The sequence below is a fragment of the Ptychodera flava genome, assembly GCF_041260155.1.
Source record: "Ptychodera flava strain L36383 chromosome 3 unlocalized genomic scaffold, AS_Pfla_20210202 Scaffold_27__1_contigs__length_13241970_pilon, whole genome shotgun sequence".
Classification (NCBI taxonomy): Eukaryota; Metazoa; Hemichordata; class Enteropneusta; family Ptychoderidae; genus Ptychodera; species Ptychodera flava.
The window spans coordinates 6303665-6319996 of record NW_027248281.1 but is presented as its reverse complement, the minus strand read 5'-3'; the positions used below and the strand labels follow the sequence as shown (position 1 = coordinate 6319996).

General features: G+C 37.3%; 1 protein-coding gene and 1 long non-coding RNA gene across 2 annotated transcripts; both read left to right on the top strand.

Annotated features, from left to right (window-relative positions):
• The first annotated feature begins 2772 nt into the window (after nt 1-2772).
• On the top strand, nt 2773-3609 carry LOC139126518 (uncharacterized). The gene is made up of 3 exons (XR_011550619.1): nt 2773-2849; nt 3247-3333; nt 3529-3609. It is a non-coding gene; the product is annotated as an uncharacterized lncRNA (long non-coding RNA).
• Nucleotides 3610-8959: 5350 nt separating this feature from the next.
• Nucleotides 8960-15901, top strand: LOC139126205 (uncharacterized). The gene is made up of 6 exons (XM_070692254.1): nt 8960-9009; nt 9249-9419; nt 9625-9676; nt 12692-12732; nt 13013-14462; nt 15881-15901. The coding sequence occupies exons 1-6, from the start codon at nt 8996-8998 to the stop codon at nt 15899-15901; spliced, it is 1749 nt and encodes a 582-aa protein (XP_070548355.1). The 5' UTR covers nt 8960-8995.
• Nucleotides 15902-16332: the final 431 nt, after the last annotated feature.

The following is a 16332-nucleotide window of genomic DNA, read 5'->3' as shown; positions in this document are numbered from 1 at the left end:
GATTTTCCAATAATCCTGTATGTGCATCCAGAATCACATGGCACTGCACCAATGCTATGGTGTCGGATTGTTGAAATATTGTGTACAAAAGAAATTTGCTGTAGTCCAAGAAGTGATCTCAGTGTGTATGAGGCTAGGAGAAATGTGAATAGGCTTACACATTGTGTATTGATGCTAATACTTTTGTGTCCCATTCATTCTGATATGTATAATCAAAGATTTCACAGTGGCTGCTGGCAGAAAAGGCAAAAAAACAAATTAACATGTATTGTTTCGTGTCATCTGAAAACATGCGCATCATGACTATTTTATTAAAGTTTGTTAAAAAATTTGAAATATGAATGCTCTGTCAATTTTGAAAATACTGCTGACAAAATGTGAATTTTGACTTACACAGGGTTATCTGCATTTTAATATGAACATTGGATTGTGAATGGAATGAGCAGAATAACATGTGAATTCATGTTTTGGATAAGGTGTTTTGTTCAAGAAATGTTCTAAAATATTCCTCAGCATTGTTGCTTTCAGTGGCAGCTACTTGGTTTTATGACAACCAAATTAGAAAAAAGAAAATTAAAAACAAGTTGGCTTTCACCAATTTTAATTCCTAATGTTTAAAACTTTCACCGTGAGTCTGCAAGTGAGTCTGCAATATTCAGCATCATTAAATGAAAATGTATGCTGAACGTGTACATGTACATCTCACTTTCCAGAAATATCTGGATATCTGCAAATGAGATGTACCATTAAACTTCAAGATATATATCACTTTGCCAATTATCTGCTCCTCTGATTTCTGTTCACCATTTCTAACTGACATCTTTGCTTGTCTTTGTGTGCATCATATATATCAGTGAGACATAACGAAAAAAGTATTCATATTTAGTAATTAACTTTTCTTCAGAAATTTACAACCAGATATGTTTATTGCTACCCTTTCCAAAAGTGTGCCACTTGCAGTCCCTGCAAATCATTCTTTTTATAGTCACATAACCCTGAAATGATTTGTTATATCATCGATTAAATGTCCACTACAGTTCCTGCAACTTGTTAGACTGGATATGTCTATAATGTATAAGCATGCATGTATATATTAGGGGGGCCATGGAAAAAAAACAGGAAAGATGAGGGGGGCCATAGATTTTTTCTATAATTTACTAGGGGGGGACATGGAAAAAAATCACCGAGAAAATAGAAAATCCTCCACCCTGCCCCTGGAAGTAAATTCTGAATCGTCCCAAAACCGGATTTCGATAGGGTAACGTAGGGCAGGGGATGTAGCCACCGCGCGATGGGAAGTTGCTTGTCACGGGTTTTTGTGTACGGAGTGCTCATGTCAATTTCACCAAAAACTCTGCCATGCTACCTACAAAGGGGAATTAAGTTTAGTCACAGTAGTTGGTCGATATCGATTGCCAACCTGCAGTGACGAGCACAGTGACCTAGGAGAACAACATGTGATTTCCAACGCGTTTTGTGTTGTCCCTGGGGAAAGCAAGCATTAATTTATTAATTTATTTACGCAAGTTTGTTTATCTGCAGCAATCTGTAGCGTAGTAACAATCATCAGAAAGACTGTATCGCGGGGTCAATCAAGCAAGTTTCATTGCTGTTTTGAGCTATTTACCCTTCAGGACATTCGTCGACTTCAGGGAGATTGTCTACTGTTCCCTGAATCACGGCCCGTTTCTGACACAATTTAAATGTTTGCCTACATATCTACCGATTCAGATAAAATCCGATGTTGAAAACATTTCCCGTTCACGCTATGGCTAAAATAAACCTTAAAATTCGTTTCGTTCCCGATGCTATTTTACAATGTTTATCGGTATAGATAAAATCCCATGTTCAAAAGTATTCGTTATTACAACCGAAAGACTAAGTTAAATTGGGTCCGTACCTGACACCATTCATATTGTTTGTAGTTAATCTGAAGTTCAAATTTGATATCGTTCCGACGTTTAAGCCTAGAAAACTTAAAATCGGTAGACTAGAAAACTTAAAATCGGGTCCGTTTATAAAACTATTTTACATAGTTTGTCGTTACAGATAAAATTTGTACTTCAAAATACTGTTCCTATGTATTTATGACCGGAATAAAAAAAATTAATCGGGCGCGTTGTAGGTCATCAATAAAGTCCTACATTATACTTTCAGATCATCTCGTAACTGTTCTGTGTGGAAAGACTGATTACGCAATGCGAATGTCGGAGAAAACGTACTAACATCCAGCGATTAGGCAACAATTACCCCTTCGGCCCCACCTACGGATGTTGAAAACTTTTCGCGTTATTACGTTGTAATGGCTCAAAACAAGTTACAATTCGGTTCATTCCTGACACTATTTATGATTGTCGGTACAGATAAAATCCCAGGGTTCCGATTTTCAAAACTGTTCCTGTTCAGTGTTCAGACGTTTGAAGGACGATCGTGTTAAATGAAAATTGGATCCGTTAGGCCTACCGACAGAAAGGCTATTGACAAAGGTTGAGACGACCCAAACTAGCCAAAATTAGCCAAACCAGCATAAACCACCAAAAACGACCCATATCATCAAGTAAACGACCTAAAACAAACATTCTAGGTATTCAGGGATACAATAAAACTCCACCTTCTGGAGAAACCGTCGACAGAATTGCGGGCAGCCATGTTGTTGGTACTATCAATTACCAAGTTGTGGGGCTCATTTCGATGACACAACTGAAAACGAAAATAACTTCAGCATCGTAACTGGGCTCACCGAAGGAGGGCGCTTTTTCAAACTTTGTGCAGTGCTAGTTGGGCATAATTGACGAATATTCGAAAACATGTGGTCTCCAGACTCTCATTCACCGGCCAATAATGTGCAGGTGAGTGAAAAAAAGGTTAAGTTCTACGATTTTTAGTGTTTAACTATGTTTTGGAAGATTTTGCGCTTTTTTTTGCTCCAAGAGAGACTCTTTAATGATTTTCCATCAATGCCATCTATTCTGTCAGAACTTACCGGAAGTCATCCAACTGTGTTGTCTTGTTGCGAGAACAACCAAACGTTATGTGACACCATCAGAATGATATTTCAAGACAATTCTCTTGACTTGACAGAGTACTCGTTGTAGTTTTCTAAATCTCATCGGAAATTGTTTCTCGAAACTTTTTTTTTTGGGGGGGGAGGGTGTTACATATTGGAAATGTTTTCATGCAGTAACCACATGACCAATGACTCATGTGTAGGTTTGAAGGTAATTGTACCGAATCTGACATTTTCAGTGGTTTACATGCCCGGAATCCACCTGCAAAAGAAAGTTCACAGAAGAAGGGGAGGCATATTTTCACTACTTTTCTTGCCATGTAGAGGTAAGTACATGATAAATCTGCACATTGATGCACTATATTGGTTATAGGTTATACAAAAGTGGAAGACTGATGCCATCACTTGACAGATAGTTTTATTTACTATTATTTCTTTGCAACAAGAACCTTTCAGGCAGTAGGGTTTGTACACTCCAGATGGTATAGATAACAGTCTTTCACTTCCCTTAAAAATTACAGGAGTTTGACTGTCCCACTTGTGGCCACAAATTTGAAACACAAGGAGAAGTAAACATTCATTACATTGAAAATCATGTACAGGTAAGTATTTATGTATTTATCAAGAGGCTTAGATAGATATTGACATTTCAAGCCCAGTATAACTGTGTATGTAGGGGTATACAGTTGATACACAAAATCTTGATTATAAAATTCAATTTTTAGTGAAACTGAAATGACCCCAAATATAATGTTGTGTTAGTCTTTCAGTCCTTTATTCAGACTACTTCAATAAACTTAATTCTTGCTTTATATATACAACTACGCTTGTCCAGATTATCTATTGAGGAGTGTAATCAACATGTACTATAAATATTTCATTCTGAGTGAGAAAATTAAAAAAATGTTCTCCTTCTGCTCCTGCTTTTTATTCAGATACTGTTAAAAGTCACCGCCATGAGTTATTGTTTTTCTAACAAAGTTTGAATGTATCAGTTACATTATCTTGTCTTTTGTGTATTCAGCAAGAAGACAGTGATTCGGAATGTTCAGAAAGTGATTCTGATGATCTGACTGGTTTTCCACAGTCCGGCAAAATCCAATTGGGATAGTTTTAACAAAGAAAGATGGTAAGTACAATGGTTAGCCAGTAAACTGTCAGTGTATGTGTATCCTTAAGACCCATAATTAGTAAAGGTAATAACTGGATAACAAGATCAGCAAAAAGTATTTACTAAGAAAGATAACTCCTAGTCATACATATTGGCACAAGTCCAGTAATTTACTTCCGGGTTCTTTACCCACGAATATAGTTCCAGTAAAAGAAGAAGTCCTTTCTTATTCTTTGTGAGCTGAATTGAAACTTTAAAGATTAGCACTGCCTATGGAGTATTTTTGTAAAACACAAATCAAGGATTTTCTAAAAATACCCATTAGAGTGATAGCGCCTGTTTATATTTTGCTGAAATGCTTGCAGTTGTGTTGCCCTCAGGAAATGTGAAAGTTGGCCTGGATTTTGTCATTTTTGCCACTGAGGGTGCTATTTGACCCCTAATTAAAAATTTTTGTGGACTTGACCCCACGAGATTTTTACTGGTGAATGAACAGACCTTGTAAAGTAGGAATATTAAGCTAAACGCTAACATTGTCGTCTATGGGGAATGAATTACTGGTCTTGTGCCAGTATGTATGCTCCACTTATCATGTGTGGAAATATGAGGAAATATTGTAATAGGTGATATTGAATTAGTGTCAGTCTTCCAACTAAAAACTGGATAACAGCATAAATTATTGACTGATGACATTTGATGTATAGATACGGCATGACTTTATTATGTGCATTTGTCTAGAAAGGATATATGTATATTGTCTGTGCTCATCACAACTCAGACCTCACTTGTGATGGAAATCTATAGAGGTTTACAGAAGTGGACAACCCAGAAGTAGTGCAATACAGCCTGTCTGTAGAGTTTCAAAACAAAACATTTTACTGATACTGTGATTTTCTTTCAATTTCCACTTAAGATGTTGGGAGGACTGAGTCACCTTGCATGATTTTTTGGTAGATCCATTCTAGTAATTTACCATAAAAAAAACTTGAACCAAGAAATTGTATCCTTGGCACTTTTCCCCATGTTTTCAAATGAAATGTTTCACCAGTGTAGCAAGTTTACTCTTAGTCTCTCCATTAGTGTTCTCCACCAGAGATTTTCAATGGGCAGCCACACTTTAAATCTCTTACACCCACATGATTGTTCCTAAGTTCTTAAGTTCAGTATTTGTGGTACGGATCACCACTTGTTTGTGTATGTAATATCAATTAGGGCAATTGAAGCAAACTCAGTACAGTTTACTTTTATGGTCTTGAATTAGGAAATTTCCTCAAGTTATCAAACTATAAATGGCAAATCAGTGATGTATGCAATAACATTGTAATAACAACAACAATATAATAATAATAATAATAATTAATATAAGTATTATATAGAAATAATAACGCGAATAATAATAGGTTCAATTTCCGTGAAAATTTCACCATAAGGGTATTTTGGGTCGAAAAGACCAAATATGATATCGATTTCAGTGCCCCACGTTTCCATGGTAACCATTTTAGGGGTTAAATTTTCAGTTTTTCTAATATCCAATGACAAGTTACTTTGATTGATATGAAAATTATCTAGCGGGGGGAGTTGGGGTCAGAGAACACAAAAATCCAGACTTATTTTAATGTTTTGAGTTGCCATGGTAACTATTATTGGATTGAAAACGTTACTTTTTCCCTAATTCCTATTAAAGAACTATTGATTGATGTAAAAATTGATAATAGGGGTTTTTCTGGTTAGAACACCAAAAGAATTACACTCATTTTAATGTGAGATGTTTCCATGGCAACCATTCAGGAGTTAAAATTACCAGTTTTTCAAAGATTCCACCTAAAATCCAGGAATCAACAGAATGTGTTATATCAAAGGGATATTTTGGGTTAGAAAGACCAAATATCCAGTGTAAAAATCCAGTAATCAACAGAAATATTATACCAAAGGGTTGTTTCGGGTTAGAAAGACAAAATATGATATCCATTTTTACTGCCCTGTTTTCCATAGTACCCTATTTGCGTTTTAAAATTTCAATTTTTGTCCAAAGTCCATTAAAAGTAATCCCAGTTACTATGCAAATGCTAAGTGTATTTATAACAGTATGAACTCCATGTTCCTTTTTGTTTAATGTTACCATAGTAACCATTTCAGTAACCACAGCTTTTTATTTAAAACCATGCATATTTTAGATCAGGGGTATCTTTTTTCGTTGACCAGACAAGAAAAGGCTACTTTACGAGATTCTGCCCATGAAGTGAATTTTCTAGTCTTTTGATGTGTATACTTGCACACCTTTAATACCCAAGGAAACAGGTATAATGGACGACAGTGGGACTCAAAAGTTCTGTGACCTATAACCCGTTTCACTCTCAGAGTTGTATGTAAATTTTAAAAGTCGCCGTGACAACCTGACAACAACATGGCCTTTTCAGCACTGAGACATACTGTAGCAGGGCTAAAAATTGGCCATGGCCCTTCTGCCCGGAGGAGGCATAATTTCTGTGTCATTGTGATCGATACATTATCAAAATGCAACGAGAATGCGTTTTATTGGCCATTGTTTCCTGTGCCAGTCATTCAAGTACGTCAGTACAGATATTGAAACTTTGTTGCAAAGTTCCACCGCACGTCGTCTTCGTAATTTCCAGAACAAAGTCACATTATTTGCCCAGCTGGGTTTGACTGCATTTATCTAGTTCGTCCAAAAGTGACGGACGGATCTTTCAACCTTTCAGCTTGGTGAAAAATGCATTTATTGATTCGCCAAAGGCCTGTGGATTCGCTTATTTTTGCACAAGTGCTACAAGGACATAGGAAAAAGTTCGACTCACCCGTGCCCTCTCGATTGTTGAATACAACCACGGTCCATCATGATGAGAGTTCTCGAATCAAAACTGTAGCCGTGCTCGAATACAAATGTCTTCTCATTAAATTACGTCATTCTTGATATACAATTGTTAGCATTCCAAATCTGTCACCCTGTTTTTTCAAAGTTTGGAGAAGGGCAGCATTCCATCTGAATGATTGAACGACGTGAAACCGTAAAATTCCATCGCATATTATCCGGCAATATGTACACTGTACAGTAGAAATACTGTATACGCTCCAGGTATGTATAACTATAAGCTTATACTCCACAAAATGGCCACAGGCGGCGTGAACTTTCTGAAAAGATTTCCTAAACGTCCTACTTGTTACCTTAGAGACTCACATGTGATGTCCTGAAAAGTATTCTCTGCAGTAATTCCAGTTTCTGTCAACATGGGTCAGGTGCCGCCAACTAAGCTGTTCGTGCAAAAAGGTGTTCGTGCGAAGTTTTTTAGCGGGCGGGCAATTTTCAAAACTAATCAGCGGGCGGGGAGAAAATATCGATATTTAATGTGGGCGGAGAAGAAATTTCATTACTTTCAGCGGGCGGGGAGAAAGTTTTTGACAGTGGGCACCGGAAAATAGGTAGAGGGAGGGGAAAGCGGCGTGGTTGATAAAACTTGAGGAGAAATTAAGCGCCAAACTTAGAGGGGAGCAATGTTCCAAGTATACTGATAACTACTGGCATGGTTTTGTGTTGATCTGGGTTGCCTAGTGGGCATCTAGTTGGCAATGGGGAATTTTAGTAGTGGGGAGAGGGCAGTGGGGAGCTTGAATTGTTGTGGGGAGCGGGGAGCGGGCAGACTGTAGATACCGGAGGGCATTGGGCATCACAATTCAGTGGGAGGGCACATTTTCAGTGTATGCCAGCGGGAGGGCAGTTACGAACAGCTCTCACTTTCCCCTCCAAATTTTATGTCAAGGTCAAAAATAAGAAAAATCGGTATATCAGCCTTCAAAACATGTTTTGTGATGATTTTGCGAAATTCATGAAATTTACCTGTTGGCGGCACCTGACATGCAAAGCTGAATGACACGAGACGTAGTGTGCAGACTACACATTCACGAGCACGTTCACTCAACTGCGCACGCTCATATTGGCAGATTACACTTGCAAAAGAGTGCGCATGCGTAAAGTTATATTTGTAGCACAGATCTCATGGAAGCTCATGCCTTTGCTCTATTCCATCCCAAAACTTCCTTGATTGCTTACAGTTAATGCACATGAACAAAATAAAACCAACAACGTCAGCATAGGGAGAGGGTTTATGGTTTTCGCCACAACTACAAATGCCACGCTGAAGGTACGTTTACAAGGCCAATTACACTGGCATAGACTCTCCACAGTCGATGTGCCTTGTTTTCTACATGCCCACGACTGCCCCGATGGGCCTGCATTCGAAGCCTACGCTGTGCAGCTCAGCAGCTGTGAGCAGGCGCTGCCAGACACAGCGACTGTCAGTTTTTGCAAGTATATGAATATTCATAAGGGTAGTGATGTCAAAAGAAACACCTAACTGGGCGGAGAGAATATATGTACGACAATTAGAAGTCACCCCTATTGACAAAATTAAAATAAACAACACCTCTTTTTCAGAATTCCCACAGCTTCAATGAACTGGTATTAGATTTCTATATAATACTTATAGCCCCTAAACTTGTAATAATAATAATAATAATAATAATAATAATAATAATTTTATTTTTAGTTATGAGTTTGTTTTTGAAATACCTGGTCATTGTCCTTACATTGCGTCAAGTGGAGTTTATAAAGTAATTATGCATGAACGAAGCAGAAATGGCTTTGGAAAGATGATACTGTCACTGTTTGATGTCAAACTGTCCATTTTGAAATATTGCACAGGGTATGGGAACACGAGAAAGACAGCATGTTTATCAATGCATGCAACAGAGGAGCAGTTTCAAGAAAACATGTGAGAAAATTAAAGTATGATGGATGGAAGAGGTATGACGACAGCAAAACCCAAGGAAAGAAGACACCAAGCCCGCCAAAGAAAAGGAAAATGAATATCACCAAGTAAGGACCTTTATGTGTTCCTCAAATATTCAACTTTGCATAGTCTTTACATCTAAAAGGTGCTTTAGCCTGAAACCTTTTCACAACCATGTTTTAGTCCAAGTCCATTGTTTTCTATGGTAAACTTAGACTTGTTACAGGGAAATCTAGGGGTGAAAAAGTTAAAGTAACGTTTGATATTATATGCTTCAAACAAAGTATTGACATCATTGCTCAATTCTATCTTTTGATATTTTCAGCCTTACATGTACAGAATGTCATGCTGGACCATTCACAGATGTGTCACAAATGCACAACCATTACATAGATGTACATCTACAAGAACAGGTACATGCACTAGAAAGTCCCAAGAAACATACGTCGTCACGTGTGTGTACATCTCCACCAAGTACAACAGATGTTGAAGAGAGGTACGTTCTGTATGTAAGGCAATGCATTGAAGTTTGGTAGAATAATCACTTTGATAATAAACCTTAGTAAATACCAACTACTACAGGAATGCAGTAATCTATGTATAGGCATGCAAAAATAATTTGTATCTTACAAGTACACAATTTCTGATAAGATATTCTAAGAAACTAATTTTCAACCCATATCACTGTTTCCTTTTCACAGAAAAACTTCTGAGGCAAGCACTTCTGGTGATGTAGTGGTCATTTCATCTGATGTGAGTCCAATAGGCCACTCTCATGACCCCTGTGTGACCTTTACATCCTGGCTTTTTTGTTGGTATGAGTTTACCATTTTGAGTTCAAACTCTGTAACAGTTGACCATAAAATTCAATTTATGCATTCACATTCATCCTAGTACAAAATGTGAGATGTAATCAGTTACAAAAGGGGGGAATGCTCAATGTTGTAGGATGCCATACCACCAAAAAGACCAGGATGTGAGGTCACTCAGGGGTCATGAAAATGGCCTATTATTGTCAGTTCTCTTGCTGTTTTGAGCATGAAAGTAGTATCAAAATGCAGTAAATAAGTTTTACAGTTAGCACTTAGTGTTTTCTGAACACCAAAGTAGGTAGATGATCACCTACCAATTTGGCTAGGGATTATGGCAATATACCAAAGTAATGATAACTTCCCAAGGCAAACTGGTTCTTTCTTAATTGGAGTGGTGAGATGAAATTGATGACAACACAGCTAGCAGAGCAGCTAGCCATGTTCATGGTAACAATGCCAACTCTGTCCACTTGATGTGTTATCCTCAAAATTACCCAGTCACTCCAATAGCAAAGAAACAACACTTTTCCTTGGGAAGTTACCATGGCATTATCCCAAGCCAAACTAGGAGGGAATTGCATACTTTGTAGTAAAGATATCTGTGCCAACTGTAAGTCAACACAAATGTGTTGATGTAAGTCATTGATGTTGCCCATGAGTAACTCTGTAAAACACATATTTTAAGCCTTTGAATCTTGCTCCAACAAAGATGTCCACACAAACACAAAAGTTCTGAGGGGTCAGGGTGCAATGGGTTAATTGCCTGGGCTCAGTCAATGCTGCTTGCAGCTTTAATTTTGTCAAATATTTCTTTCATAAAATTCACATGGTGATCCTGTATTCCATTAAATGTAAAGTCCAACAAGTCCTCTGGTTTTGCTTTACAAAAAATAACAAGTTAGATTTCATTTCTAGACCACTTCATTGTCATCATTAGTCATGCCTATTAGCCATGGTGTCCACTTAAAGGTATTTATCTCGATCCCAGGGAGTGGGTGTGGCTGGGTGTGGCTTTTCTGCCAGTGCCTGCATATTTATGCGTAACTCTGGGTGGTGTTATCAACAATGAGTTTATCAGCTTATCTGGAGGAAATCATAATCTCAACCGCTATGTCTTGAAGTAAATACTAAAAGCCAACATAGCATTACACTACAGATAAGTTGACTCAGGAGTGTGTTGGTTTCTGAACTTGAAGCAATTGGTGTGGGTTCAGATCAATGAGATGGCTCAATAGAAATCTGAATAAAATTAGAGGAGGCAACAGCGCAAAATTGTTGCTATAATGAACTGAAGCTATATACTGCCTTACAAGTAACTAAGTAAGACCTGACAAAATACCCCATTTGGGTTTGTGAATGTCTCCATTATTTGCAACTCAAGGAATACACATACAAGGGCTGACTGCATGCAGTCAGAGCAACGACCACAGTACTTTTTTTTTCGTTCTTTTCTTTTTCGTCGTCCGTAGGTTTTTTGTTACAGACTGTTTCAAAAATAAACCAGCGGTAAAAAATAACAATATTTTATCAATGTCCACCTCTCGGCATATTGTCTTTAGAGAAAGATAGCTAAAATCATTGCTTGGCAGTGCTTCAATGATGGCTCTCTTCATTGAACTCGGTACAGCACTGGTAATCACTATGCGTGAAATAATTTCAAAGAAATGTACTTTTTTAAATTTGAAACTGGCTGTTATTTTTGATGTCGTGTAATTTAGTAAATGTCTTTCGTAGTCCTGCCTTTGCGGCGGCTGTTGTTGAAGCCAAAAATTCAATCTAACCACCCTTGTTATTGTCTCGTGACCGGCGTTGTTTTCATTTGTGGATTGCCTCACATGTCTCAGAAGGCTGAACGTGTGAAATTTCATTCTCCCTCTCTGAACTAACTTTGCTGCTATAATAAATATTTTAAAAATCTTCTAAAATGAAACAAAAAACTAAATGATAAAAACGTGAATTTGCGAAAGACATGAAACAGTTATATAAAAACTGAAACAAATTTGTTCTCCACATGAAAACAGTAAAACCGCAAAACCTTCAAACTAGCCCTAAAATACGTATAAAAAAATGTAAATAGCAACTTACAGTGTTGAACTACAACAGATGAAAAGGCTAAGCCAAACTATTGTCAGAAGAGAAAGGGATAAATAGGACAACGATTACGAATAAAACTGTGATAAAAATTTAATTTTTAAAACTGAAATGCCAATAAAAAACTCATTAATTGCCAAGTGAATCAAGGTAACGAAACTGTGTTCCTAGAATCAGTGTGATCAAGTGCGAGTAACCACGCTACACAAAAACCATAGAAGCTAAGTAAGGCACTTGATTGTCTGGAATTGTACAAAACATTGGGATAGGAAAACAGGAAGTTTTACAGGTGGCTGACAAGGCTTTCATTTCTAGCCTCATAGACTTGTCATACTCATCCAATCATTCGCAATAGTAAGTAGCATGTAGCTAAAAACGCAATTCACACTTCATCATGAGAATTCCATCAAATTGTTTATTGATTTGTGTACATTGTAAACAATCCCATGCACAAACCATATGTTCACGCATTTTGACCTTTGGCATTTCCAGTGATTGACAGCTATTGAATGCCGGGATAGCTTGCTACATGCCGGATAGCTTGCTACTGAATGCTTGACTTTGTGTACTGATTCAGTTTTAGCACTAGAAATACAACTTTAATTCAGAATAAAAGAGAAATGTCACCAAAACCCACTGGCAGAGGTATTCACAAAACGTAATATCTTGGTTTGGTACTGTATTTGTCGGTGTGATTCAGATAAAATGCATGTTTTCTAGAATTGTCGCAGAGCTCCTTCCATGTGTCACTCATTTGAAACAATGAAGGGATTAAGAGATAGGTCCTATTTATAGCCTAGTTAAGCCTTTAAAGGTGACTTTGACTTTCATGTAAATTGATAATCTTCATTATCCACAATTTCAGGAGGAAAGTAGCAGCATTACTCCCCCGCCATCAGTATCTAGGTGAGATTATAAGCATTACAGCCATCATTGCCTTAACTCTTAGGATGATTGTTAATTCCTACAGTGCTTATTAATGAGACTAAGGTGTAGCGAAAACAATATTCATGTAGCAAAAATAACTGATAATTACTGTTTGTTCATATGTAGAAAATAGTTATCAAGTAGCTTTGTTAAGCATGTGCATTCGAATGTGTGTGTGTGTGTGTGTGTGTGTGTGTGTGTGTGTGTGTAAATGTATTACATACAGGTGGTGTGCAATAACACTCTTTTCTCTTTTCAGTCAACAGACCATGGATCCTATTGTGTTGAGCGACACTGAAGAAAATCAGGATATTATTGTGCATGGGTCTTCTGAAGTCTATAGTACACCATCTAAGATGTTAGGAGCTCAAGAACTAATTGAAATATTCCTCATAGACAATATTGAAAACAAACTGTGTAATAGATTGCCTGAACCAATCTTTAATAATGAAGGTAATCCTCAGAACTGTGTTTTCAAATGTAGTGTAGACAAGATATCTTTAGGTGATATCTGTGCCAGTAGCCGCTGTGGAGCATGGACAAAGGGTGGTCAAGCTGCCAAGTACTTTTGGGTATCCAGAGAAGAGAACATTTTGTCATCAGTGCAGACTGCAAAAATTGTTTTTGATGATGATGGTAAACCAAAATTTGGAGGAATAAAAGTCAGACAGGGTAGGAAGTATAAAGATATTAGAAAACCACTGAAGGAAATCTACAAACTTAAAAGGCGGTACAGTACTAACAATAACAACACAAACTTTCAAAGAATGATCGCAACTTTAGAAAGTGTAGACTCTGCAAATGTACAATCACCTGTCATTGTCCAATATTGTTGGTCAGGGAAGCCAGGGACACTTAATTTACAACCTCATGGTAATGCCAAAGTCTCTTCACCGGTACCCTACACTCAAACATTACCAAGTTCTTTAGAAAATTTGAAGTCTGCACTCGATGAAAATTCACCTGGGTTGGTTTACAGCAGCACCCATGACAATACCAAAATAAGAAATAAAAGGCAAGTGTACCGTCAAAATCAGAAACGAAAACGTGACAAACTGTCAGGGGAATTTGGTGATCAAGACTGGATTTCAGCTGCCATACAGCAGGTACAGGAACACAGGAAAAGGGGAGATAAACAAGCTTTTGTTAGAGATCTTCGCATTGGTAAACATGGTCCAATGTGTGTAAACTACACAAAACAACAGTTGTTTGATCTAGTAAGGTTTTGTACTAATCCGGTAAAGTTTTCTGTACTATCAATTGATGTGACATACAACTTGGGACCATTTTTTGTGACAAATACTGCCTTTCATAATCTTAGCGTTATCAACCGTACAACTGGCCAGCATCCTGTATTTGCTGGGCCAAGCATGCTTCATTGTTCTCAAGACAAAGAGTCATTTAGTTATTCTTCATCAGTCCTTGCATCTGCAGAGCCAGAATTAAGAAAAATAAAATTCTTTGGTACAGACGATGACCCTGCAATTTATATGGGATTCAGGGATGGGTTAGGATGTGCTGAAGGTGAAGCCCAACCTGGACATTTGCTATGCTTTAATCACAGTAAAGATAACATAAAAAGAAAACTCTCAGATTTAGCAATGACAATAATAGCTGACATATTTGGTCTTATAGACATAACAAACAAAACAAAGCAAAATGGTCTTGTCGATTCAACCGATCAATTTGACTTTCAGGAAAAACTAAAAGTTTGTTCAGAAAAATGGAATAGCCTTGAAAGGGAACACACTAAAAATGACCCCCCAAAGTTTTTTCAGTATATTGTTTCTCATAAAGCAGACAAAATATCAAAATGTATGTTAGCACATGTCAGGGAAAAGGCTGGTCTTGGTAGTCCACCTCTGATCTATACACAAAATTCTGTAGAATGTGTGAATTCATTAAGTAAAAGAGAAGCAAAATGGGAGAAAAATGATTGGTGTACTGTAAATGATCAGCAATACAACATTAGTAACAATCAATATAAGGAAGTCACTAAAGCTATTCATGAGATGGGTGAGTTCACATTGAGCAAAGAGTATAAACATTTTCAAAAAAAACTCAATGTATGGCAGGTAATGACTGATGATCAAAGAAAACAACATATTGACAAATTTTACAGGGCCTCTCTTGATATTGAAAGTACACCTGTTGAAAATATAGTACATGTAAATGAAATTCAGGAACTCAGGTCAAACAGCGTTTATCTTTACAGCCTTGGCAAATTAAAAGTAAATTACCGGCATCCCAGCAGACATTAAGTGCACTGTGGGTGAAAGCTGAGGCACTTTTGAATATGGACAATGCAATATGTCAAGTGCCTGGAAACAAAAATGGTAGAACTATACTCACAGATAGCACTGTCACTGCACCTCAGTAGCAAAAATGAAAAACCATATGTGTATGTCATTTGTGCAGAATCGTCTATGTCATGTGAGTGTGATGTATTTCACAGTTCAAACTTATGTCAACATGCACTTGCTGCAGCACATGACATGGGGTTACTGCAAAAGTACATTGACTGGGTGGAAAAAAAGGCCAAACTTCCAAATTTAGCAGCTTTGTTCAGGGGAACAATACCCAAAGCTGCTGGCAGGAAACCCAATTCTGGTAGGAAGCGAATCCCTAAAAAAATACAAGATGTGGAAAATATTGACAGAATAAGTTTGACAGAAAAAAGTCCAACTCAGCTTTTCACCAGTTACTTCCACAATGATAATGAGTGGGAAATAATAACAGTTAACAAAACCATGCGGGGTAAAACATGCCCCTCATGCAAAATGGGATTTCCCATTCATGTGAAAACTATTCCATTTGATATTGCTTTCTGCCACAAAGAGCGTTATATGTATCCAGATTCTAATGGCCAATGGATACCAACCAAATCTAAATTACGAGATACATACTATCACATTTCAATTACATGTATAAAATCACGCCATCCATATTTTACCAGTAAATATGTGGTTGCAAGTGAGGATGTCAAAAAATCTCTAAAACAATTTAGCCACAAAAACCTACTGCAGCAGGAGATTGGTCTTTTCCTGTAATGTTTGAGTACTGACTACCATACATGTAAATGTCAAATATTTTACAACATGATCCAATGTTTGTTGCCATTTTTCAGGTTTTGGCACTTATTCTATGAACTGATTTTGTCCAAAGCAGTTCTATCTTGCCATTTAATGCCATGTCTGCTGTGGGTAATATGTGTAATTGAAAAATGGATCCACTTTGAGTACATCCAGCCAAGTGAATGAAGAATTTTTTTTATTGTTTCATGTATTTTGAAGCACAAGTCTACTACATGTGTTATTCAGTCACCATGATAATTCAAACACCTCTATCAGGTGGATGCAGCTGTATTATTGATGATGACTTGTTTGTGAAAAAAATTAAAGCTTCAAACTTTTGAAATTAAAACCTTTATGCAGTTGAAAGTCCTGCGTGATGTTGATAATGCCACGTGCTTAGAGTCCGAGTCTACATTCATTATCTGTCAGCCTGCCTATGTATGTATGTATGTATGTATGTATGTATGTATGTATGTGTGTGTATATGCATGCATGCATGTATATG